Raw genomic sequence first — 23890 nt, 5'->3', positions numbered from 1 at the left:
CCACATCCCCTGCACTGGAAGGCAGTTTCTTAACCCTGGACCCCCAGGGAAGTCCCTCTAACAATTTGTTTTTCTTCAGGTTTTATTGAAATATAATTGTCATGTAGCACGATATTAGTTTGGGTACAGCATTGTGATTTGACTTACATACATTAGGAAATGATAATCACAGTAGGTTTAGTGAACATCCATCATCTCATTTAGACACAAAATTAAAGAAATAGAAAATTTCTTATGGTGGGAATTCTTAGGATTTTATACTCTTAATTTTCATATATGACATAGAGCAACGTTAATTAGATTTATCATGTTGTATATGACGTTCTTCTGTGGGAGGAAATGGCAACCCACTCCAGTATTCTTGCCTGGGAAATCCCATGGACAGCGAGCCTGGCAGGCTGCAGTCCATGGGGTCTCAAAGAGACAGACGGGACTCAGTGACTGAGCATGCATACTGCTTTCCTAGTACCTCTTAATCTTATAACTGGAAGTTCGAACCTTTTAAAAAATGTTTTACTGAAGTATAGTTGATTCACAATGTTGTTAATTACTTCTGTACAGCAAAGTGATTCAGTTATATATACGTTCTCTTTCTTATGTCCTTTCCCTTTATGGCTTATCATAGGGTAGTGGATATATAACATAGTGACATGTTGTTATCACTAGTCACATAGCATAATATGATGTTGTATGATACATCCATCTCTGCTAACCCCAAGGTCCCACTCCATCCCTCTTCCAACCCCCTCCCCTGGACAAGCGCAGATCTCTTCTTACTCTGTGTCCGTGATTCCGTTTCTCTTTTGCCGTGCTTGTTGTTCGGTTGCTAAGTCATGTCTGTTTCATGGATAGGCTCATTTGTGTCATATTTTAGATACAACACATACATGATAGCATCTGGTATTTGTCCCTCCCTTTCTGACTGACTTCACTTAGTACGGGGGCCTCTGGTTGCATCCGTGTTGCTGCAGATGGCATTATTTTGTTCTTTTTTATGGCTGAGTAGGATTCCATTGTGTGTGCGCCACGTCTTTATCCCTCCATGCGTCAGTGGACATGTAGGCTGTTTCCTGTCTTGGCTCTTGTGAACAGTGCTGCTGTGAGCTTAGGTGTGCATGTGTCTTTTTGAATTATAGTTCTGTCCAGATATATGCCCAGGAGTGGGATTGCTGGATCATCTGGTAATATTGTTTTTAGTTTTTTGAAGAACCCCCGTCCTGGCTCAAAACTGCACAGTGGCTGCACCAACTTGTATTCCCTCCGAGAAGCATGTACATTTTGATTGCCTTCATCCAATACCCCATTGCCCACCTCTGATAACCATAAATGTGACCTTTTTTAAATTGAAGCATAGTTGATGTATATTATATAAGTTACCTGTTGAACAGCATAGTGACTCACAATTTAAGGGTTATACTCCATTTGAAGTTATTATAAAATATTGACTACATTCCCCATGTTGTATGATATATCCTTGTAGCTCTTTTACTTTGTACGTAATGGTTTTTACCTCTTAATCCTGCATCCCGCTTCCCTCTCCCCCTGGTAACCACCAGTTTGTTCTCTGTATCTGTATGTCTGTTTCTTTCCCATTATATTCACTACTTTGTTTTATTTTTTAGATTCTACATATAGGTGATATACAGTGTTGACTTTCTCTGGCTGACTTATTTCACTTGGCATAATACCCTCCAAGTCCATCTATATTGGAAATGGCAAAATTTCATTCCTTTTTATGGCTGAGTAGTATTCGTGTGTGTGTGTGTGTGTATTATATCTTCTTAATGCATTTGTCTGTTGATGGATGAATTGCTTCCATATCTTGGCCATTGTAAATAACACTGCTATGAGCATTGGGATACATATATCTTTTTGAATTAATATTTTCTTTTTCTTTTCTTTTTGGATATATACCCAGGAATGGAATTCCTGGTTCGTATGGTTGTTCGATTTTTAATTTTTGAGAAACCTTCATACTGATTTCCATAGCGGCTGCACCCATTTACATTTCCATCAGCAGTGCATGAGGGTTTTCCTTTTTCTCCAAATGCTTGCCAACATTTGTTATTGTTATTATTTTTTTGATGATAGCCATTCTGCCAGATATGAGATGATATCCACTGTGGTTTTAATTTGCATTTTTCTGATGGTTAATGATGTTGAGCATCTTTTCATGTGCCTATTGGCCACCTGCATGTCCTCTTTGGAAAAATGTCTATTCAGGTCATCTGTCCATCTTTTACTCAGATTGTGTGGTCTTGTCTTGATGTTGAATTATGTGAGCTGTTTGTGTTTTGGATATTAACCTTTCATCGGTCATATCATTTACAAACATTACCTCCCATTCAGTAGGTTGTCTTTTTGTTTTGCTGATGGTCTCATTTGCTGTGCAAAAGCTTTCAAGTTTAATTAGAGTCCATTTGTTTATTTTTGCTTTTATTTCCTTTGCTTTAGGAGACAGACTCAAAAAAATATTGCTACGATTTATGCCAGAGTGTTCTGCCTATGTTTCCCTCTAGGAGTTTTATGGTTTCTGGTCTTATATTTAGGTCTTTAGTCCACACTGAGTTTATTTTCATATGTGGTGTTAGAGAATGTTCTACTTTCATTCTTTTACATGTGGCTGTCCAATTTTCTCAGAATCACTTATTGAATAATCTCATTTTTTATGAGTTTGTTTTTGAAATGTAATTGACCTACAACACTGTTGGTTCCTGTTACACAAAATAGTGACTGGATACTTCTGTATGTTTCAAACTGATCACCAGGATGAGTCTAGTTACGCTATGTTACCATACAAAGATATCACATAGTTATTGACTACTTTCCCGTTCTGTACATTTTATACCCATGACTCATTTGGAAACTTGTAGCTCTTAATCTCCCTTACCTATTTCTGTCTCCCCCCACCCTGGCCCACCTCCCCCCTGGCAACCGCCTGCTTGTTCTCTGCATCTTCTCCGTTTTATGTTTGTTCACTTATTTAAGATTCTGTATATAAGTGAAATCATATAGCATTTGTCCCTCATAATGCCCTTATGTTGTTGAAAGCGGCAAGATCTGATTCTTCTCATGATTGAGTAATATCCCATTATGTGCATATATACTGTATCTTCTTAGCCATTCATCTATCAGTGGGCACTTAGGTTGCTCCCATGTCTTGGCTATTGTAAATTATGCTGCAATGAAGGTTCAGTTCAGTTCAGTCGCTCAGTCGTGTCCAACTCTTTGCGACCCCATGAACTGCAGCAAGGCTTCCCTGTCCATCACCAACTCCCGGAGCTTGCTCAAACTTACGTCCATTGAGTTGGTGATGCCATCCAACCATCTCATCCTCTGTCATCCCCTTCTCCTCCTGCCTTCAATCTTTCCCAGCGTCAGGGTCTTTTCTAAGGAGTCAGTTCTTCACATCAGGTGGCCAAAATATTGGAGTTTCAGCTTCAGCATCAGTCCTTCCAATGAAAATTCAGGACTTTAGTAATGAAGGATATATTCTAAATTTCATTTAGAAATGAAATGAATGATTTCATTTAGCAATGAAGGTAAGGGTGCATATATCTGTTCTAATTAATGCTTTCATTTTCTTCAGATAAATACCCAGAAGTGAATTTGCTGGATCACATGGTAGTTCAATTTTTAACTTTTTGAGGAATCTCTATACTATTTTTCAAAGTGGCTACATCGAATACTTTTTATTTTGACATGATTTCAGACATACAGAAAAGTGATTGCAAAGAATCCCAGAGGCTCTTTACCTGGCTTCACCAACTATTGACATTTATCACAATTGCTTTATCATTTTTATTCTCTCTGTCTCCCTCTGTGTATATGTGTGTATAGAACATTATTATTTGCATACAAAATTTTTTATTTTGGGCCACATTGCACATCATGCGGGATCTTAGTTCCCCAACCAGGGATCAAACCCACACCCCCTGCAAAGGAAGCATGGAGTTTTTAACACTGGACTGCCAAGGAAGTCCCTAAAATTTTTAAATTCTTGAACTGTGTTTTAATAAGCTACAGACATAATAGTTCTTCACCCCTAAATAGTTGTGTTTTTATTTCCAAAAAAATAAAGACATTCTCTTACATTCTACAATACAGTTCTTAACTCAGAAAATTAGCATTTATATATTGCTGTCAGCTACAGACTTTATTGAGATTTCACTGGATGTCCCATCATGTCCCTTATAGTAAAAGAAAATCCTGAATTGTGCGTTGCAGTTAGTTGTATTGTTTCTTTGGTCTCTTATTCTGGATCAGTTCTTCTGTATTTCTTTCTCTTTCATGATCACATTTCAAAGGGTACAGGGCAGTCAGTTTGTAGAATATCCCTCACGTGGGCTTTGTTGGATGCTTTCTTACATGCTTTCAAAAAAGCCTTGTTGGCAGAATGCCACCTGGTGTCAGTTTGTCCCTATACTCTTGGTGACATCAGTCTTGATCACTTGGTTAAAGTGGTGTCTGCTAAGTTTCTTCACTGTTAAGCATCTTTTCCTTTTGTATGCTAACTTCATAAAACAAGTTGAGAAGTACTTTATTCCCTTCTGTTTTCTGAAAGAGCTTGTGCAAGATGGGTGTGAACACTCCTGTAATTGTCTGATGGACGCTACCAGAGAAGCCATCTGGAATTTTCTTTGTGGAATTTTTTTTTTTTTTCAGAAAATGAATAGATTTATAAATCTATTTATATTTTCTATTTCATCCTTATCATTTTGTGTAAGTTCTGTTTTTCAAGGAGTTTGTCCATCTCAACTAAGATGTCAGCTATATTGGTAGTTATTTATTATATGTATTATAATCTTTATAAGGTATCTATAATGATACCTTTGCTTTTGTTCTTGACAGTCATTATTATGTTCCATCTCTCTCTTCCTTATTAGTCTAACTAGGATTTTGTCAATTGTTTTAATCTGTTCAAAGAACCAAATGTTATTTTTTTTAATGTTCTGTTATTTTTTTCTTGTTGTCTCTTTTCAGTTCCACTGACTGCAGACATTATTGCTATTATTTCCTTTCCTACACTTAATTTGGGTTTACTTTGCTGTGCATTTATGATGTATTTATGGCAGATCCTCAAGCCATTGACTTTTAGACCTTTTTCCTTTTCTAATATAAGCATGTAAAACCACACATATTCCTTTAGCTGCATCCCACAAAATTTGATGTTGTCCATTTTTATTATGATTTATTTTAAAATATTTCTGGATTTCTCTTATGATTGCTTCTTTCAGCCATATATTTGAAGTATGTTGCTTAATTTCCAAATATTTGAGATTTTTCTAGATAGCTTTGTAATATTTAACTTCGTTATGGCCAGAGGATTTCTTCTGTAGGATCAGTCCTTTAATATTCATTGTGACTTGTTTTATAGGCCAATCTATATCTATCTTGTGAACACATCTTATGCAATAGAAAGAATTTGTATTCTGTAGTGTTGTTGGGTGTAATGTGCTATAAATGTTAGTTAGGTCAAGATGCTTGGCTGTATTGCTCTGATATATACTGTTACTGAATTTTTTTGCCTGGTTATTGTATCAAGCAGAGAAAGGTGGTAAACTTGCCGACTGTATGGATTTCTCTAGTTTGTTCATTTGGTTTTTGCTTCATGTATGTGCATTGCATAGTGGTATTAGGTGTATAAGCATATATGATTATTATTCTTAGTGACCAGGTTTATCCTTATGAAATGGACTGCTGTCTCTCCCACAGGTCTTTGTCTTGAGGTCTATTTTGTCTGATATTAATGTTGCCACTCTTGCTTTCTATTAGCATTTGCACTATATATATATATATATGTATGTATATATATATATATATTTCCACCCATTTTCTTCCCACATATTTACTTCCTTATATTTAAGGTACATTTCTTATAGCCCACATACAGTTGGATTTTGCTTTATGTACCTTTATGTCGGGCAGTCTCTGCTTTCTAACTATAGTATTTAGTCGATTTATGTTTATCATGATTATTGATATGATTAGATTTATGTCAACTATTTTGCTGTTTTGTTCTCTACTTTATCATATGCTTTTTCTTTCTCTGTTATTATTTTCTTTTGCCTTCTTTCTGATGATTTTAAGAATTTTTAGAACTCAGTTTTAACTTATCTATTCCTCTTTCAACTATGCCTTTGTATATTCTTTCACATTCTACTTAAGAGTTTCTGGTATTATTTCTCTTCAGTGTAAAGAATCACCTTTAGCATTTCTTGGAAGGCTGGCTTACTGACAATAAATCTCCTTAATTTTTAGTTATTTGAAAAGGTCCTATTTTGCCTTAATTCTTAAAGGATATTTTTAAATTGTATATTCCTTGACACATTTGGAAAACTTTCATATTTGCTTCTTCAAAGATTTCTTTCTGACCAGTTCTCATTGTCCTCTTCTGTGGTTTCTAATTACACATGTTTTAGAAGTTTCTATATTGTTCCACAGATCTCTGAGGCTCTGTTGATCTTTTTAGTCCCTTTTTTCTTTGCTTTAAATATCTATCAGTCTATCTTCAAGTTCACTAGCTCTTTCTTCTCCAAACACCCCCCAATAAAAAAATTTTAGATCGTCCAATAATTTTTTTCATCACAGATTTAATATTTGTTAGTTCTAGAATCACCACCAGGTTATTTTTATTTCTGGTTTTCATTCAATACAAGAATATTTTCCTTATATTTTCAAACATGGTTATAAGAGCTGTTTTAAAATCTTTGCTAATTCCAGTGTCTAGGTCATCTTGAGGTTGATCTCCCTTGATTATTGATTGCCCTTTCTCTTAAATGTGATTTACATTTACTATTTCTTTGTACATTGGGTAATTTGAGATTGTATTTTAGATGTTTTGAGTGATGTTAAGACTCTGATTATTTTCTATTTCTCTGAAGAGTATTATTATTTTAAAAAAATTTTTAGCATGCAGTAAACTTGGCTGGTCTCAAAATCTAGACTCTGTCTTTCTTCTGGTGGGCTGCAGTGGAAATAATTTTCAACTCTTTTATCTTAGCAGGTCTGCTTAGAAGTCTGTCCCACCCTTGTTCAAGGATTAGCTCTGGATAGACTTCATAGGTAGAATTTGGGATTCTCTCCTGTGGCTCTCTCTGGAATTTTTCACTTCACTTTCGATTCTCTATCATCACCCTGAACTCTGCTCTCTGATTCTATAATTGGTAAGACCATGGATTTCTGTCTGAATTTTGCTCTTCCTTCTCAGCACCAAGAAGAGTAAAAACATGCAGCTCAACTATTGCTGGTCCTTTCCTCCAAGTGTTAACTCCCCTACATTGTCACTCTCTAGTCACTTCAGGTAACTGTTTCATATATTTTGTCCAGAACATGCAATTGTTACCTTGAGAGAGTTACTCAATTGAAGTGTCCCCACCATCCCACCGTTAATGGAGCTAAATCTCCTGTGTCTTTTTGATATATCCCTATCATACCTTGGCCACTTCTTCCTTTATGGCCAAAAAAATGTCTCAGTCTCATGTTATACTTTCCCTGATACGGAACAAGCCATTTCTCCAAGGATTCCTGACTCCTTTTGTGCTAAATAGTATTTAAAAACTAAGATCTGGGATCTAGATGTGTTTATCAGTCTTTCTAGGCCTTCTCAACGAACAGACCAAGAAAATAGATGGATGTGTACATACATACACTCATATCTTTTCTGTCTATGGGTATATGTTTACAATTACTAGTTCATACTGATGCTCTTAAATCCAGTCCATCATGAAAAAGTTCATTCTGTTTCTTCCCCCCTTTCATATTTCTTATTCCTCTCTTCAACAGCAAGAAACCTGGCTCTCCTTATCCACAATATATTTACTTATTTGTTCAGCCCTAGAATACATAGAAAGTAGTCAGAATTGAGACAGCTTCACAGCTGAATTCTACCAAAAGTTTCGAGAAGAGCTAACACCTATCCTACTCAAACTCTTCCAGAAAATTGCAGAGGAAGGTAAACTTCCAAACTCATTCTATGAGGCCACCATCACCCTAGTACCAAAACCTGACAAAGATACTACAAAAAGGAAAACTACAGGCCAATATCACTGATGAACATAGATGCAAAAATCCGCAATAAAATTCTAGCAATTAGAATCCAACAACACATTAAAAAGATCATACACCATGACCAAGTGGGCTTTATCCCAGGGATGTAAGGATTCTTCAATATCTGCAAATCAATCAGTGTAATTCACCACATTAACAAATTAAAAAATAAAAGCCATATGATTATCTCAATAGATGCAGAGAAGGCCTTTGACAAAATTCAACATCCATTTATGATAAAAACTCTCCAGAAAGCAGGAATAGAAGGAACATACCTCAACATAATAAAAGCTATATATGACAAACCCACAGCAAACATTATCCTCAATGGTGAAAAACTGAAAGCATTTCCCCTAAAGTCAGGAACAAGACAAGGGTGCCCACTTTCACCGCTACTATTCAACATAGTTCTGGAAGTTTTGGCCATAGCAATCAGAACAGAAAAAGAAATAAAAGGAATCCAAATTGGAAAAGAAGAAGTAAAACTCTCATTATTTGCAGATGACATGATCCTCTACATAGAAAACCCTAAAGACTCCACCAGAAAATTACTAGAGCTAATTAATGAATATAGTAAAGTTGCAGGATATAAAATCAACACACAGAAATTCCTTGCATTCCTATACACTAATAATGAGAAAGTAGAAAAAGAAATTAAGGAAACAATTCCATTCACCATTGCAATGAAAAGAATAAAATACTTAGGAATATATCTACCTAAAGAAACTAAAGACCTATATATAGAAAACTATAAAACACTGATGAAAGAAATCAAAGAGGACACTAATAGATGGAGAAATATACCATGTTCGTGGATCGGAAGAATCAATATAGTGAAAATGAGTATACTACCCAAAGCAATTTACAAATTCAATGCAATCCCTATCAAGCTACCAGTGATATTTTTCACAGAACTAGAACAAATCATTTCAAGATTTGAATGGAAATACAAAAAACCTCGAATAGCTAAAGCAGTCTTGAGAAAGAAGAATGGAACTGGAGGAATCAACTTGCCTGACTTCAGGCTCTACTACAAAGCCACAGTCATCGAGACAGTATGGTACTGGCACAAAGACAGAAATATAGATCAATGGAACAAAATAGAAAGCCCAGAGATAAATCCACACACCTATGGACAGCTTATCTTTGACAAAGGAGGCAAGAATATACAATGGAGTAAAGACAATCTCTTTAACAAGTGATGCTGGGAAAACTGGTCAACCACTTGTAAAAGAATGAAATTAGATCACTTTCTAACTCCGCACACGAAAATAAACTCAAAATGGATTAAAGATCTAAATGTAAGACCAGAAACTATAAAACTCCTAGAGGAGAACATAGGCAAAACACTCTCCGACATAAATCACAGCAGGATCCTCTATGATCCACCTCCCAGAATTCTGGAAATAAAAGCAAAAATAAACAAATGGGATCTAATTAAAATTAAAAGCTTCTGCACAACAAAGGAAACTATAAGCAAGGTGAAAAGACAGCCTTCTGAATGGGAGAAAATAATAGCAAATGAAACAACTGACAACTAATCTCAAAAATATACAAGCAACTTATACAACTCAATTCCAGAAAAATAAACGACACAATCAAAAAATGGGCCAAAGAACTAAATAGACATTTCTCCAAAGAAGACATACGGATGGCTAACAAACACATGTAAAGATGCTCAACATCGCTCATTATTAGAGAAATGCAAATCAAAACCACAATGAGGTACCACTTCACACCAGTCAGAATGGCTGTGATCCAAAAATCTGCAAGCAATAAATGCTGGAGAGGGTGTGGAGAAAAGGGAACCCTCCTACACTGTTGGTGGGAATGCAAACTAGTGCAACCACTATGGAAAACAGTGTGGCGATTCCTTAAAAAATTGCAAATAGAACTACCATATGACCCAGCAATCCCACTGCTGGGCATACACACCGAGGAAACCAGAATAGAAAGAGACACATGTACCCCAATGTTCATCGCAGCACTGTTTATAATAGCCAGGGCATGGAAACAACCTAAATGTCCATCAGCAGATGAATGGATAAGAAAGCTGTGGTACATATACACAATGGAGTATTACTCAGCTGTTAAAAAGAATACATTTGAATCAGTTCTGTTGAGATGGATGAAACTGGAGCCGATTATACAGAGTGAAGTAAGCCAGAAAGAAAAACATCAATACGGTATACTAACACATATATACGGAATTTAGAAAGATGGCAATGATGACCCTGTATGCAAGACAGCAAAAAGACACAGATGTGTATAGCGGACTTTGGGACTCAGAGGGAGAGGGAGAGGGTGGGATGATTTGGGAGAATGGCATTGAAACATGTATACTATCATGTAAGAATCGAATCACCAGTCTATGTCTGATGTAGGATACAGCATGCTTGGGGCTGGTGCATGGGGATGACCCAGAGGGATGTTGTGGGGAGGGAGGTGGGAGGGGGGTTCATGTTGGGATCGCATGTACACCCGTGGTGGATTCAGGTCAATGTATGTCGAAACCAATACAGTATTGTAAAAGTAAAATAAAGTAAAAATAAAAATTAAAAAAAAAGTAAAAAAAAAAGAAAGTAGTCAGAATTACTAACCTATATCTTTGAGAAAACAAAGCCTTTTAACTAGAATTCGGTATTTGTTTAGACTTCTTGTCTTTAGACTGAGTGTATAAATCCAAACGGGGCTTCTCAGGTGGCACTAGTGGTCAAGTATCTGCCTGCCCACGCAGGAGAGGTACTAGACATGGGTTCGATCCCTCGGTCGGGAAGATCTCCTGGAGTAGGAAATGGCAACCTGCTCCAGTATTCTTGCCTGGAAACTTCCATGGACAGAGGATCCTGGTGGGGTATATAGTTCATGAGGCCACAAAGAGTTGGACATGATTGAACACACAAAAATAAATACAAGCATGGTGTTTAAACATTAGTTGTGGTTAATCTCCCACCCATCATGTGTGATGCTGTTAATCATTTGAAGTACGATTGGTTCACTGGTTTTTGTTTATGTTCCATTTTCAAGTTTCCAATCTATCAATTTTGTGTATTTATTTTTTGATTATGTGAAACTACAAGGTTCCAAAAGTCGGGATTTCACAAAAAGGGATTTTTTTGCCCAAATATCCTTGACCGTCATGCCCTGGCTGAACATCTGTCCAGGGCCCAGTTTTTCAGAAACTAAAGACTCTGCTTTTCTACCAATCTCAGGGAAATAGAATCATTCTCCTATCTTGGAGTAATATTAACACGAGCCCTCCTAATTCCTAACTGGTTAAATTGTGGTTAAACCAAATTGCAGGGACTTCCCTGGCAGTCTAGTGGTGAAGACTTTGCCTTCCAACACAGGCGGGTGCAGGTTCAGTGCCTGGTCAGAGAGCTAAGCTCCCATTTGCGTCATGGCCAAAATAGCAAAGCATAATACAGAAGCAATATTATAACAAATTCAGTAATAACTTTTAAAACGGTCCACATTTTTTTAAAAAAGAAAGCAAATTGCGTAATAAAATACCTGTCTAAGACTGTATGACATAGGTTTGAAAAAACTTAATCAAATAAAGAAAGTGACATCAGGGCACTGTTCTCAAGTTTACTTTGATTTACTCTGGTGGTCTCCCCTTCATCTTTCTGAAGTTTGTCATTTGCAGCTGATAACAGACTCGCATGCTGATCTTAACACATGTTGCTTTATTTAAAAAAAAACAACTTTACAATGTTGTGTTATTTGCTGCTGTGTGGCAAAGTGACTCAGCTATGCCTATACATATATCCCCTTTGCTTGGCTTTCCTTCCCATCTAGGTGGCCACTGAGCATTGCGTAGGGGTCCCTGTGCTACCCAGGAGGTTCTCATCAGTTTCCTGTTCTATGCATGGTCGTGTATATATGCCAATCCCAGCCTCCTAGTTCATCCCAGCCTCTCATTTCCGCCCTTGGCATCCATACCTTGTTCTCTACATCTGTGTCTCTATTTTTGCCTTCCAAAGAAGGCAATTATGGAGGTATACTTTCTCAGGGCACAATTTACATACAGGGAAGAACCATTTCCGTTCTGATAAGCTGGCGGTACACCCGCCAACGTACCAGATGCAGAACAATTCCGTCTCCCCCAGAAGTTCCTTCCTGCTGCTCACTGTCGTTAGCTTTTGCCCCACCCCCGTCCCTGGCAGCCACCCAGTTGTCTGTCCCTGTAGCTTGGGCTATTCCAAGATGTCACGTGAATGGAATCGTATCGTACGGCGACTTTGAGTATGACATCTTCTGCCCTACATAATGTGGTTGATATTCAGCCAAGTTGTACGTATCAGTAGTTTTCCCCCTTTGTTGGTGAGCAGGATTCCATCGTGTGGATGTGCTGCAGCTATAAAAATATTTTGCTTATTTATTTGACTGCATCGGGTCTTAGGTGCAGCATGTGGTATCTCTGGTTGCGGCACACGGGCTCAGTCGTTGGGCACATGGGCTTAGTTGTCCCATGGCATGTGGGATCTTAATTCTCCAACCAGGGAGCGAACTTGGATAGAAGTCTTAACCGCCGGACTACCAAGGAAGTCCCACTGCTACAGTTTATCCATTCACAGCTGAAAGGTATTTGGCTTGTTTCTAGTATTTTTCAATTATGAATGAAAGTGAAAATCGCTCAGTCGTGTCCAACTCTTTGCGACCCTATGGACTATATAGTCCATAGGATTCTCCAGGCCAGAAGACTGGAGTGTGTGGCCATTCCCTTCTCCAGGGAATCTTCCCAACCCAGGGATTGAACCCAGGTTCGCACATTGCAGACAGATTCTTTACCAGCTGAGCCACCAGGGAAGCCCAAGAATACTGGAGTGGGTAGCCTGTCCCTTCCCCAGCGGATCTTCTGGACCCAGGAACAGAACCAGGGTCTCCTACATTGCATGTGGATTCTTTACCAGCTGAGCCACTAGGGAAGCCCCCAGTCATCCAATTATGAATAAAGCTTCATGCTGGGTCTACCGGTTTTTATGGGATCATGTGATTTCACTTCTCTTTGGTAAATACCTAGGAATGGGATTGTTGTGTTGTACGGCGAGTATATATTTATAGGAAGCAGCCAGACTATTTCTAGAGTTGCTGTACCATTTTCTGCTCCCAGCAGCAGTGTGTGAGGATACTAGTTGCTCTGTGTCTTTGCTAGCAATTTGTACTGTCAGTTTTCAGCTTTGAGTTTCGTTTTAATCGTTCTAATTGGTTTGTAATTGTATCTCATCTTGGTTTTAATGTGGATTTCCCTCTTCCCTGGGAGCTCAGCTGGTAAAGAATCTGCCTGCAATGTAGGAGACCCTGGTTCGATTCCTGGGTTAGGAAGGTTCCTTGGAGGAGGGCATGGCAACCCACTCCAGTATTCTTGCCTGGAGAATCCCCATGGACAGAGACAGGAGGCCACAGTCCATGGGGTCTCAGAGTCAGACACGACTGAGCAACTAAGCACACAAATGACTAATTTTGTTGAACATCTTTTCATAGGCTTATCTGTCACTTGTAAATCTTCTTTGGTGACGTGTCTGTTCAGACATTGTGCCCACTTTAGAGAATCCCCAGTGGTCCAGAGGCTAAGACTCTGAGCTTCCAGTGCAGTGGGCGCAGGGCCAATCGCTGCTGGGGAGCTAAGAGCCCCAGGCCTTGTGGTGCCATGGCCAGAAAACAAACACAATGTTGCTCATTTGAAAAATTGAGTTGCTTGGGTTCTTATTGAATGTGGAAATCATTTATACAAGTCCTTTATCAGATATGTATTTTGAAAATATCTATGGCTAGTCTTTTATTTTTTAAGTGATTTTATTTATTTATTGGCTGTGCTGGGTCTATGTTGCTGTTGGACTTTTCTCTAATTGCGTCTTCTGTGTCTGACTTCAGTTCAGTTCAGTTCAGTTGCTCAGTTGTGTCCGACTCTTTGTGACCCCATGAATCGCAGCACCCCAGGGCTCCCTGTCCATCACCATCTCCCGGAGTTTACTCAGACTCACGTCCATCGAGTCCATGATGCCATCCAGCCATCTCATCCACGGTCGTCCCCTTCTCCTCCTGCCCCAAATCCCTCCCAGCATCAGAGTCTTTTCCAATGAGTCAACTTCTCGCATGAGGTGTCCAAAGTACTGGAGTTTCAGCTTTAGCATCATTCCTTCCAAAGAAATCCCAGGGTTGATCTCCTTCAGAATGGACTGGTTGGATCTCCTTGCAGTCCAAGGGACCCTCAAGAATCTTCTCCAACACCACAGTTCAAAAGCATCAATTCTTCAGCACTCAGCCTTCTTCACAGTCCAACTCTCACATCCATACATGACCACAGGAAAAAAATGACAGAATGATCTCTGTTCGTCTCCAAGGCAAACCATTCAATATCACGGTAATCCAAGTCTATGCTCCAACCAGTAATGCTGAAGAAATTGAAGTTGAACGGTTTTATGAAGACCTACAAGACCTTTTAGAACTAACACCCAAAAAAGATGTCCTTTTCATTATAGGGGACTGGAATGCAAAAGTAGGAAGTCAAAAAACACCTGGAGTAACAGGCAAATTTGGCCTTGGAATGTGGAATGAAGCAGGGCAAACACTAATAGAGTTTTGCCAAGAAAATGCACCAGTCATAGCAAACACCCTCTTCCAACAACACAAGAGAAAACTCTGCACATGGACATCACCAGATGGTCAACACTGAAATTAGATTGATTATATTCTTTGCAACCAAAGATGGAGAAGCTCTATACAGTCAACAAAAACAAGACCAGGAGCTGACTGTGTCTCAGATCATGAACTCCTTATTGCCAAATTCAGACTTAAATCGAAGAAAGTAGGGAAAACTGCTAGACCATTCAGGTATGACCTAAATCAAATCCCTTATGATGATACAGTGGAAGTAAGTAATAGATTTAAGGGTCTAGATCTGATAGATAGAGTGCCTGATGAACTATGGAATGAGGTTCGTGACATTGTACAGGAGACAGGGATCAAGACCATCCCCATGGAAAAGAAATGCAAAAAAGCAAAATGGCTGTCTGGGGAGGCCTTACAAATAGTTGTGAAAAGAAGAGAGGCAGAAAGCAAAGGAGAAAAGGAAAGATATAAGCATCTGAATGCAGAGTTCCAAAGAATGTCAAGAAGAGATAAAAGCCTTCTTCAGCGATCAGTGCAAAGAAATAGAGGAAAACAACAGAATGGGAAAGACTAGAGATCTCTTCAAGAAAATTAGAGATACCAAGGGAACATTTCATGCAAAGATGGGCTCGATAAAGGACAGAAATGGTCTGGACCTAACAGAAGCAGAAGATATTAAGAAGAGGTGGCAAGAATACATGGAAGAACTGTACAAAAAAGATCTTCACGACCCAGATAATCATGATGATGTGATCACTAATCTAGAGCCAGACATCTTGGAATGTGAAGTCAAGTGGGCCTTAGAAAGCATCACTACGAACAAAGTTAGTGGAGGTGATGGAATTCCAGTGGAGCTGTTTCAAATCCTGAAAGATGATGCTGTGAAAGTGCTGCACTCAATATGCCAGCAAGTTTGGAAAACTCAGCAGTGGCCACAGGACTGGAAAAGGTTAGTTTTCATTCCAATCCCAAAGAAAGGCAATGGCAAAGAATGCTCAAACTACCACACAATTGCACTCATCTCACATGCTAGTAAAGTAATGCTCAAAATTCTCCAAGCCAGACTTCAGTAATACGTGAACCGTGAACTCCCTGATGTTCAAGCTGGTTTTAGAAAAGGCAGAGGAACCAGAGAGCAAATTGCCAACATCCGCTGGATCATGGAAAAAGCAAGAGAGTTCCAGAAAACATCTATTTCTGCTTTCTTGACTATGCCAAAGCCTTTGACTGTGTGGATCACAATCCACTGTGGAAAATTCTGAAAGAGATGGGAATACCAGACCACCTAACCTGCCTCTTGAGAAATCTGTATGCAGGTCAGGAAGCAACAGTTAGAACTGGACATGGAACAACAGACTGGTTCCAAATAGGAAAAGGAGTCCATCAAGGCTGTATATTGTCACCCTGCTTATTTAACTTCTATGCAGAGTACATCATGAGAAACGCTGGACTGGAAGAAATACAAGCTGAAATAAAGATTGCCGGGAGAAATATCAATAACCTCAGATATGCAGATGACACCACCCTTATGGCAGAAAGTGAAGAGGAACTCTAAAGCCTCTTGATGAAAGTGAAAGAGGAGAGTGAAAAAGTTGGGTTAAAGCTCAACATTCAGAAAACGAAGATCATGGCATCTGGTCCCATCACTTCATGGGAAATAGATGGGGAAACTGTAGAAACAGTGTCAGGCTTTATTTTTTGGGGCTCCAAAATCACTGCAGATGGTGACTGCAGCCATGAAATTAAGAGACACTTACTCCTTGGAAGAAAGTTATGACCAACCTAGACAGTATATTCAAAAGCAGAGACATTACTTTGCCGACTAAGGTCCGTCTAGTCAAGGCTATGGTTTTTCCTGTGTCTGACTTATTTCCCTTAGTAATCATACTAAATGAAGATTATTAATCTCTAGGTCCATCCATGTTTCTGCAAATGACAATATTTTATTTTTATGGCTGAATAATATCCTATTGTGTGTGTGTATGTGTGTGTGTGTGTATCACGTCTTCTTTATCCATTCATCTGTTAATGGATCCTTAGGTCTTGGCTATTATAAATAGTGCTGCTATGAACATTAGGGTACATTTATCTCTTTAAATTAGAGTTTTCATCTTTTCCAGATATATGCTCAAGAGTAGAATTGCTGGATCATATAGTAGTTCTTTTTTTTTTTTTAAGGACCTGCATACTGTTCTCTATTAGTGACTGTACCAGTTTGCATTCTTACTAACAGTGTTGGAGGGTTCCCTTTTCTTCTGTGGTCAGTTTTTAATTAATTTGTATATAGGTTTGGGTAAGGTTCATGGTAGCTTTTTTACATGTGGACTTCCAATCAATTCAGCACATTTTTTTAAAAGACTGTCCTTTTTCCACTTTGCACTTTTGTCAAAAATCAACTGAGCATTTGTGGTGAGTTTATTCTTGAATTCTATACTATTCCATTGACATTATTTCATTTTTCTTCACAGTTATCAATTGAAGTTTTACTCTTGATTATCCATGTTTTCCAGATAAGGACACAGGTTAACATCCTAGAGGACATGGAGACACAGGGCCCTACAATGTAAAGAATCTGTAAAAAAGATGATTGCAAGATTCTGTGAGAAAGTTCTGTCTGTATGGAAAGTACTCTGTAACAGAGTTTAGCATGCGCTCAGTGTCTGGAAGCATAGAATGAGGGTGTTTAACCAGGCCTATGGCTGCAGAAGGGTCAAGGAAGGCTTCCTGGAGGTAGTGACCCCGAGTCAAACCTTGAATGACAGGAGGGAACTTGGGCCCTTGGACAACATTAAGGCCCTAGTGAAGACTGGTGAGGGTCAGGAAACCTAAATGGTTTTGATAAGAGCAAGAATATCCCTAATGCATGACTTATATATGGCCTGGGTCAAGGGCATGAAATCTCTTTCTCTTGGTGGGTGGAAGAGACCTCTGAGCAATCTTTTCCTCCCTAAAATTCCAAAATTTCCAGGTCTCAGTTTTGTTGCATGTAAAATGGGGTCATTCCATCATGGTGATATGTGATTCTCTTGAGCAGGATTCAGCAGCGCTGGTGTTAACAGACATGCCTTATCAGGCTTACTGCTTTTTTGCCAAAACTGTTTTATTTGTGAATTAGGTTGTTTGGTCCTCAGAGCATCCTGGGGGCAGGGGAAGCTGATTTCATTTGGTCTTGTCCTCAGATATGCTCTCTCTGACATGAGTTAACGTTACATCTTGGATCTAGGAACTTCCTGCCCCTGGGTTCTATTCCTTCCTTCCCAAAGCAGCCCAGTGCCCTGGGCTGACCCTCTTCTTTTTTCAGACTATTTCCCATCCTTTGCAGGTACTGTCAAGGTCACTGCCGACTCAGCCGTGCTGGGATTCCTCTTGCGGGACAAGCATGAGAGGGCGGGGAACAGCACCAGCATGCACAGTGTGACCTGCATCCTTGCCCAGAACAGCAGCCAGGCCTTGCCAGGAGAGCTCCGGCTAAGCGGGCGGTTGCAGGCCCAGACAGGGAGCCTCGGGGGCCAGGCCAGTCTCCGTGCTGACACGGCCAGCCTGGCCCTGGGTGGGGCCTGCACCTGGGGCCCTGGGCACGGCCAGCTCTCTGGTAGCCTGAGTCACAACATCAGCGCTTTGAGTGAGGCAGGTAGGAGAGGCTAAGAGAGCCCAGTGGCTTCCTTCCCTGAAGACTCCCAAGGCCTGCAACCAAGGGAGTTAGAGCCCCTAGTCCCTAAATCCACCTCCCAGCTCTATTTCCTTCCCCCACCACCTTCTCCCAGTGCCTCCATCTTCCCTGGACTCTTATTCAGCCAGAATACCAGTTGCAACCCAGTAGAGATACACCCAGGCTCCCCAGGTGGCTTAGTGGTAACGAATCTGTCTGCCAAGCAGGAGACATAAGTTCGATCCTTGGGTCAGGAAGATCCCCTGGAGAAGGAAATGGCAACCCACTCCAGTATTTTTGCCTGGGAAATCCCATGGACAGAGGAGCCTGGCGGGCTACAGACCATGGGGTCTCAAAGAGTTGGACACGACTTAGCAACTAAGCTACCACCACCACCACCACAGACACACCTCCAAACTGGAGGGCAGATAGCCCCTGCCACCCGCCCCTCCTCCCAGGACTCCCCACCCCGAGTCCAGCTTCTGGGCTTGGAAACCTGGTTTAGCAGGACTTCCAGAATGTTCTTGGCACCACAGTTAGGAAACAGTTCAGACACCCCCAGCTCTAGCTTCTTGGGGACAATTCCATGGGCCTGGGGGTGCCTGAAGGTACAGCAAGGTGAGAGCACAGGATCAGACCCTTGCTTCCTAAGAGCCCATCCCTACCTTCAGGGAGCGAGGAATCCAAAGGGGACATGGGGCCTATTACTTGCTAGGTGTGGCCAGTGTGGTCTTAGGAAGGAGCTGGGAGGCGAGCTCGCCTCAGGGCTCAGGGGACCCTCAAGAGAGAAGGCGGGCTGCCAGGGACCCCATTCTGGCTCCCGTGGGGCATGCCATCCCTGTGGTTCCTCTCGCCCCCAGGGCTCTCCTCCGAGGCAGGGATACTCCTGTCACACACCCACGTGGCTTCCAACTTCTCAGTGAGCATGATGCTGCGAAGTTCCGGGGGTCAGCTGGATGCGGCCCTTGGCCTGGAGGGCGTGGCCACCAGCGCACCAGGCAGCCAGCTCCGCAGCAGCCTCAGCCACACAGTGCCCGGCCTCAGGCGCTGGGGCCTCCCCTTCTCCTTGGATGGCCGTGGACACTTGCAGGTGGGTGAGAGGGCTGGGCCCGGGGCCTCGTGGGGGCAGTGGGTCCAAGGGACACCCACAGCTGTGCTTCTGCCCAGAGCTCGGGACCCAGTCTGGAGGCGGGGCTGGTGGTGAGCGTGGATGGCGAGGAACTTGGTGGAGGCCTGGAGAGGAGGGGAGCAGGTGACCGCCGGGAGCTGACCCTGGGGCTGTACCCCAGCCACATGAGGCTCCAGGTAAGTGACCCTTAGGTTCTCATGTGGGTCGGGCCCAAGCCAGGCTCACTGCCTCTGCAAGGTCTCTAGTAACCTACCCAGTTTCCACCAGCTTGCCCCGCCCACCGGCCCGCCCCACCCCGCCCCACCCCGCCCCACCCCGCCCCACCCCGCCCCACCCTCGCTCCCAGGCTCTCACCAAATTTCCCATCCTCCCTTCTTCTCATCCATCCTTTCTCTTTTCCTCCCGCCCTCCCCTCCCATTCATCCACATTCCCGTCCTTTCTTCCTCCCCACCCTGTCTTCTCTTCTTCTGCCCACTTATCTTCTCGTCCTGTTAATGCTCCCACCCCTGCTCCTGTAAGTGGCAGTGGAGGAGACACTCTGGGTTTATCTGGTCTGCTGAGACTCGCACCCATCAGTTCATGTTCTGAGTACCTCCCCTGGGGAAACCTGGAACACTGGCCAGCTGTCTTTTACATTGGTCTCAAGAACGAAAAACAGGAAACCACCTCTGTGCCCTTCACGGGTGTGGCTAAACCATCCAGAGTGTGAGGGAGGCAGGGTGAGTGAGCAAGGTGTGCAACCTGAAGCCAAGCTGCTTCATCGCTTACCGATTGCGTGACTTCAGGCCAGTTGTTTACTCTCTCTGTGCCTCAGTGTTCTCTTCTGCAAAATGGGACTGTTAATAATGCCTGCCTCCCACAGTTACCTCGAGGATCCGATGAGGAACCAGTGAGAGCCTGGCACACAGGCCCTGTGAGGATGTGAGCTTTGGTTACTTCCAATTGTGACGATGCTGTGGGTTAGCACTTCAGTTTGCACAAACCTGTCTTTGAGGTTTATCTTCCCAGGGAGGCCTTCAGTAGGAGAGATGGGGTCAATTGGATCTTAACATTCTGTCCAGGGTCAAGGTTGGGGAAAACACCTCATGCCTGCACATGCCCCCGGCCCACCCTGCTGGCCATCCTGGCTCAACTGCAGAGGAGACGTCATGCCTGCCCAGCTGTCAGGCTTTGCTGGGGGGTACCTCGCCAGGTGGCTTCTTGAGGTGCCAGGGTCTCTGTCACCATCAGGGCAGGAGTGATAGATGGTAGTCTGCCTCCAGGGAAGGCTGGGGAAGGGCAGGCACAGTCTGAGCACCAAGGCCTTCCTGCTGGATGGCTTAGGGAAGGCTAGTGGCCACTGCCAGGCTGACCTGCACAGTCCCCTCCTGCAAGCCCTTCGCATCCCCAGGGACATGCATCTGGGCGCCCAGCCCAGCCTGACAGTGGATGGGTGGTTCCTTCTGTAAACACAGTGACAAGGACCCAGGATCCAAGTCTCTCAAGCCAGCCTTTGCCCTGGGGGCGGAAATGGGGGGGTTGTCTGGGCTGGTGACAGGCACATCTGGGCCTTTCGGGGGAGACAGAGCATGGGCCTTACAGGCACACGTGCTGCCCAGGCTGGGCCTCAGCCCGGCCCAGGAAGCTCTGAGCTCTTTCGCGCCAGGGCCCAGGTGAACAGTAGGTTATCTCCTTCAAAGGCAGAGCCTGGTGGGGAGGCCCACCTGCAGGGCTTGGACTCCCTCATCTCCAGCGGCTCCTGGTGTCTCCTGGACCAAGAGCTGTGGGTGAAGTGGACGCAGTCGGGGCTGCCCTGTAGGCAGCTGAGCGGACAGCTGGTTTAGGCCTGGCTCAGCAGAGCTTTCAGCCCAGCTGGCTGTGGGGGCACCAGCCAGTGAGCATCGCCCTAGGAATGGCCCTTGGGGAGGCTCACACTCCCCTGGCCTGGCTGCCTGCTGGTTCCCCTGGAGGAGCCGGCCCAAGGAACCGGCCTGCTCGGGGATCAGGGAGACATGAATCTGGAGGTGCTGAATGGGTGCTGCTGGGTGTCCCACCTGGGGCACTGCCTGAGGGCCCTGGGAGCCAGTGCTGTGGGCTTGCCACCTGGCTGTCCAGGTAGAGGGAACCTCCTTGGGGAGGACGACTTCTGCCAGTGTCCCCTCTGTGAGCACAAAGCGGGCGATGCTTTCATGCCTCCAGCTTGGGTAGTGGTACTGACTTCACCCAACACAGGACCAGAAAAATCAAACTACCGCAGCTTCCTGCCCAGACCTGCCACTCACCTGCTGTGTGACTTTTAGCCAGGCCTTAACCTCTCTGAGCCTTAACCATTGTCATCTGTATACTTCAGGTGGCAGTATGCAGTACATCCCTACCTTACGCTCTCGAGCAGGAAGTGGACCAGTGCCCATTAAGTGCCATCTCAGTTGGGTACCCTCTCTTTTGCCCTGGTTTCAGCTACCAGGGAATCATAATCTCTTTTTACAGATGTGGAAACTGAGGCTTAGGAAGGTGAAGTCACCTTCCTAGGGTTGCACAGTGCCCTAGATTGCAGGAGGGTTAACCTAGGGAATTGAGGGTCAGGATTGAAGGGGTCTTAAGGGGCAGATGGGCTGCCTCCCCCTAGAGGAAACTTAAGACTAGGGGGCATGTGAAATGAATAGCTACACATGTGAGAAAGACTCAGAGCTGGTGGCAGGAGGGCAGGGTGATTGCTGCAAGGACTCACTGCACAGGAGGGTTAGGACAGGAGCTGTGAATGGATGGAACTTCCCTCTGAGAGTCATGGCCTGGAATTCCAGGAAAGGGCTAGAAAGGGGGCATTCCGCAGTCCTGGAGCAGGCCAGAGACATCCAAGCAGGAGAAGCATGCCCTGGGCCCCATGGGAGGCCACCCCGAGCTCCGTGGCTCCTCTTGTGGTCTCCATTTGGCTGCGGTGGAGCTGATGCATGCATTCACCCCATCACCAGCAGCGCTGTCCCCACCCCAGGCAGACAGATGAGTGCTGGGTGACAGGAAGGGGCTGAGGGCAGCTCCCGGTTCTGTCCTGGGGGTGCAGACTCCCCCTAGAACCCCAGGTCCTGAGACTATACCACTTAGAGGCGCAAGTGACTTCCATTTGGGGCATTAAGAGGGACATGTCCAGACCAGAGAGGTTGAGAGGCCTGTGCTCTATTGTGGAAAAGAGAGGAGAAAATGGAGACCTTGGGGGAGGGGGCATTTTTTATTCCTGTTGGTCTCTCAGTCGTGTCGGACTCTTTGCAACTCCGTAGACTGCAGCCTGCCAGTCTCCTCTGTCCATGGGATTCTGCAGGCAAGAATACTGGAGTGGGTTGCCATGCCCTTTTCCAGGAGATCTTCCCAAGCCAGGAATCGAACCCAAGCCTCCTGCCTTGCAAGCAGATTCTTTACTATCTGAGCCAGCAGGGAAGCCCCAGGTGAGGAGGGCATGAGGAGCCCCAAATTGCTCTCAATGGTTAGATTTCTTGACCCCCCTGGGAGGCTGTTTTCAGCTCTTCAAAGAGAAGAAAGGTGGTGGATGCCTCTGAAAGATGAGGGCTTTCTTGACCACCTGTGGACAAATGGATAGTGGACACACTTCATGGGATTCTGTAGGGACCCCCTCACCTGGCCTTTCTTGGCAGCAGAATCCAGCTATGCTGATGCTGAATGGCTCCTTCCTGGTGCACACCTTTGGGGCCAGCCTGGTGGCTCAGGTATCATCTGGGGACACCTTCGCCCGAGCCCACATCCACTCAGCCTGCGGCCACCATGCTCACCTGGACACTGGCCTCCAGCACGCGTGGCCTCCACTTCAGGCACTGGGAGTTCCCCCCAACAACCACATCCAAGTGTCCATGTGGGAAGATGAACCCCCTCGGGCCCAGCTGGAGGTGGCCCTGGGCCTGTGCACCCTGACCGCCCGTGGGGACTTCAGATCAGAGGCCAGCGTCACACACAACTGGACCCTGGCCCTGGTGAATCACTGCCCTCTGCTGGAGGTAAGCCCCCTGCCCCACATGTCCGTGTGGGTTCCCACCTCCCTTTATAAATTATTAACCGCCCACTGTATGCCCAGCTCTGCACTCAGCATGAGAAACTTTGGGCTATTTTTTTCTTTTGCTGTTGTCACTTAAACTGGGGGACTCATTGACTGTAAAGCTTTGAGCCAAAAACAGGACCAGAATTCAATTTTTCTCCTCTTTTGCAAAGGACCCTCCTGAGACACTGGTTCACATCTTTTCCGTGGTTCAAGTTGATTCTGTTCTTATATCTCACTTCCTGCATCCCTGGGGTCAAGGATCCAGGAGTAAGAAATGAGACTAGTACAGAGTAATAACATGAATGCTGAGTACTTTCTGAGGCCCCTTGAATCCTCACCGCCTGGGGGAAAGGGCTGCTTGTACCCCCTTGTCCCCCATGATACACTGGGGCCCAGAGAGCTGGGGGGACCTTTTCATTCCCATCT

General features: G+C 43.6%; 1 protein-coding gene across 3 annotated transcripts in view; it reads left to right on the top strand.

Moving 5' to 3' along the window:
• LOC105604659 (uncharacterized) overlaps positions 1–23890 on the top strand; it is a 166254-nt gene that overhangs the window by 84135 nt on the left and 58229 nt on the right. For all 3 annotated transcript variants that reach the window (XR_009598382.1, XM_060405888.1, XM_060405889.1), the window contains exons 38-41: positions 17987–18295; positions 19174–19403; positions 19481–19618; positions 23067–23423. Coding sequence is in view for 2 of the 3 variants with exons in the window: in XM_060405888.1 (XP_060261871.1) it covers positions 17987–18295; positions 19174–19403; positions 19481–19618; positions 23067–23423 (1034 nt within the window). In the remaining variant the exon portion in view is untranslated. The remainder of the gene's footprint in view (positions 1–17986; positions 18296–19173; positions 19404–19480; positions 19619–23066; positions 23424–23890) is intronic.

This window comes from Ovis aries, chromosome 24, assembly GCF_016772045.2.
Source record: "Ovis aries strain OAR_USU_Benz2616 breed Rambouillet chromosome 24, ARS-UI_Ramb_v3.0, whole genome shotgun sequence".
Lineage (NCBI taxonomy): Eukaryota > Metazoa > Chordata > Mammalia > Artiodactyla > Bovidae > Ovis > Ovis aries.
The sequence above is the reverse complement of the archived record's forward strand: the minus strand, read 5'-3'. Positions and strand labels throughout refer to the sequence as shown.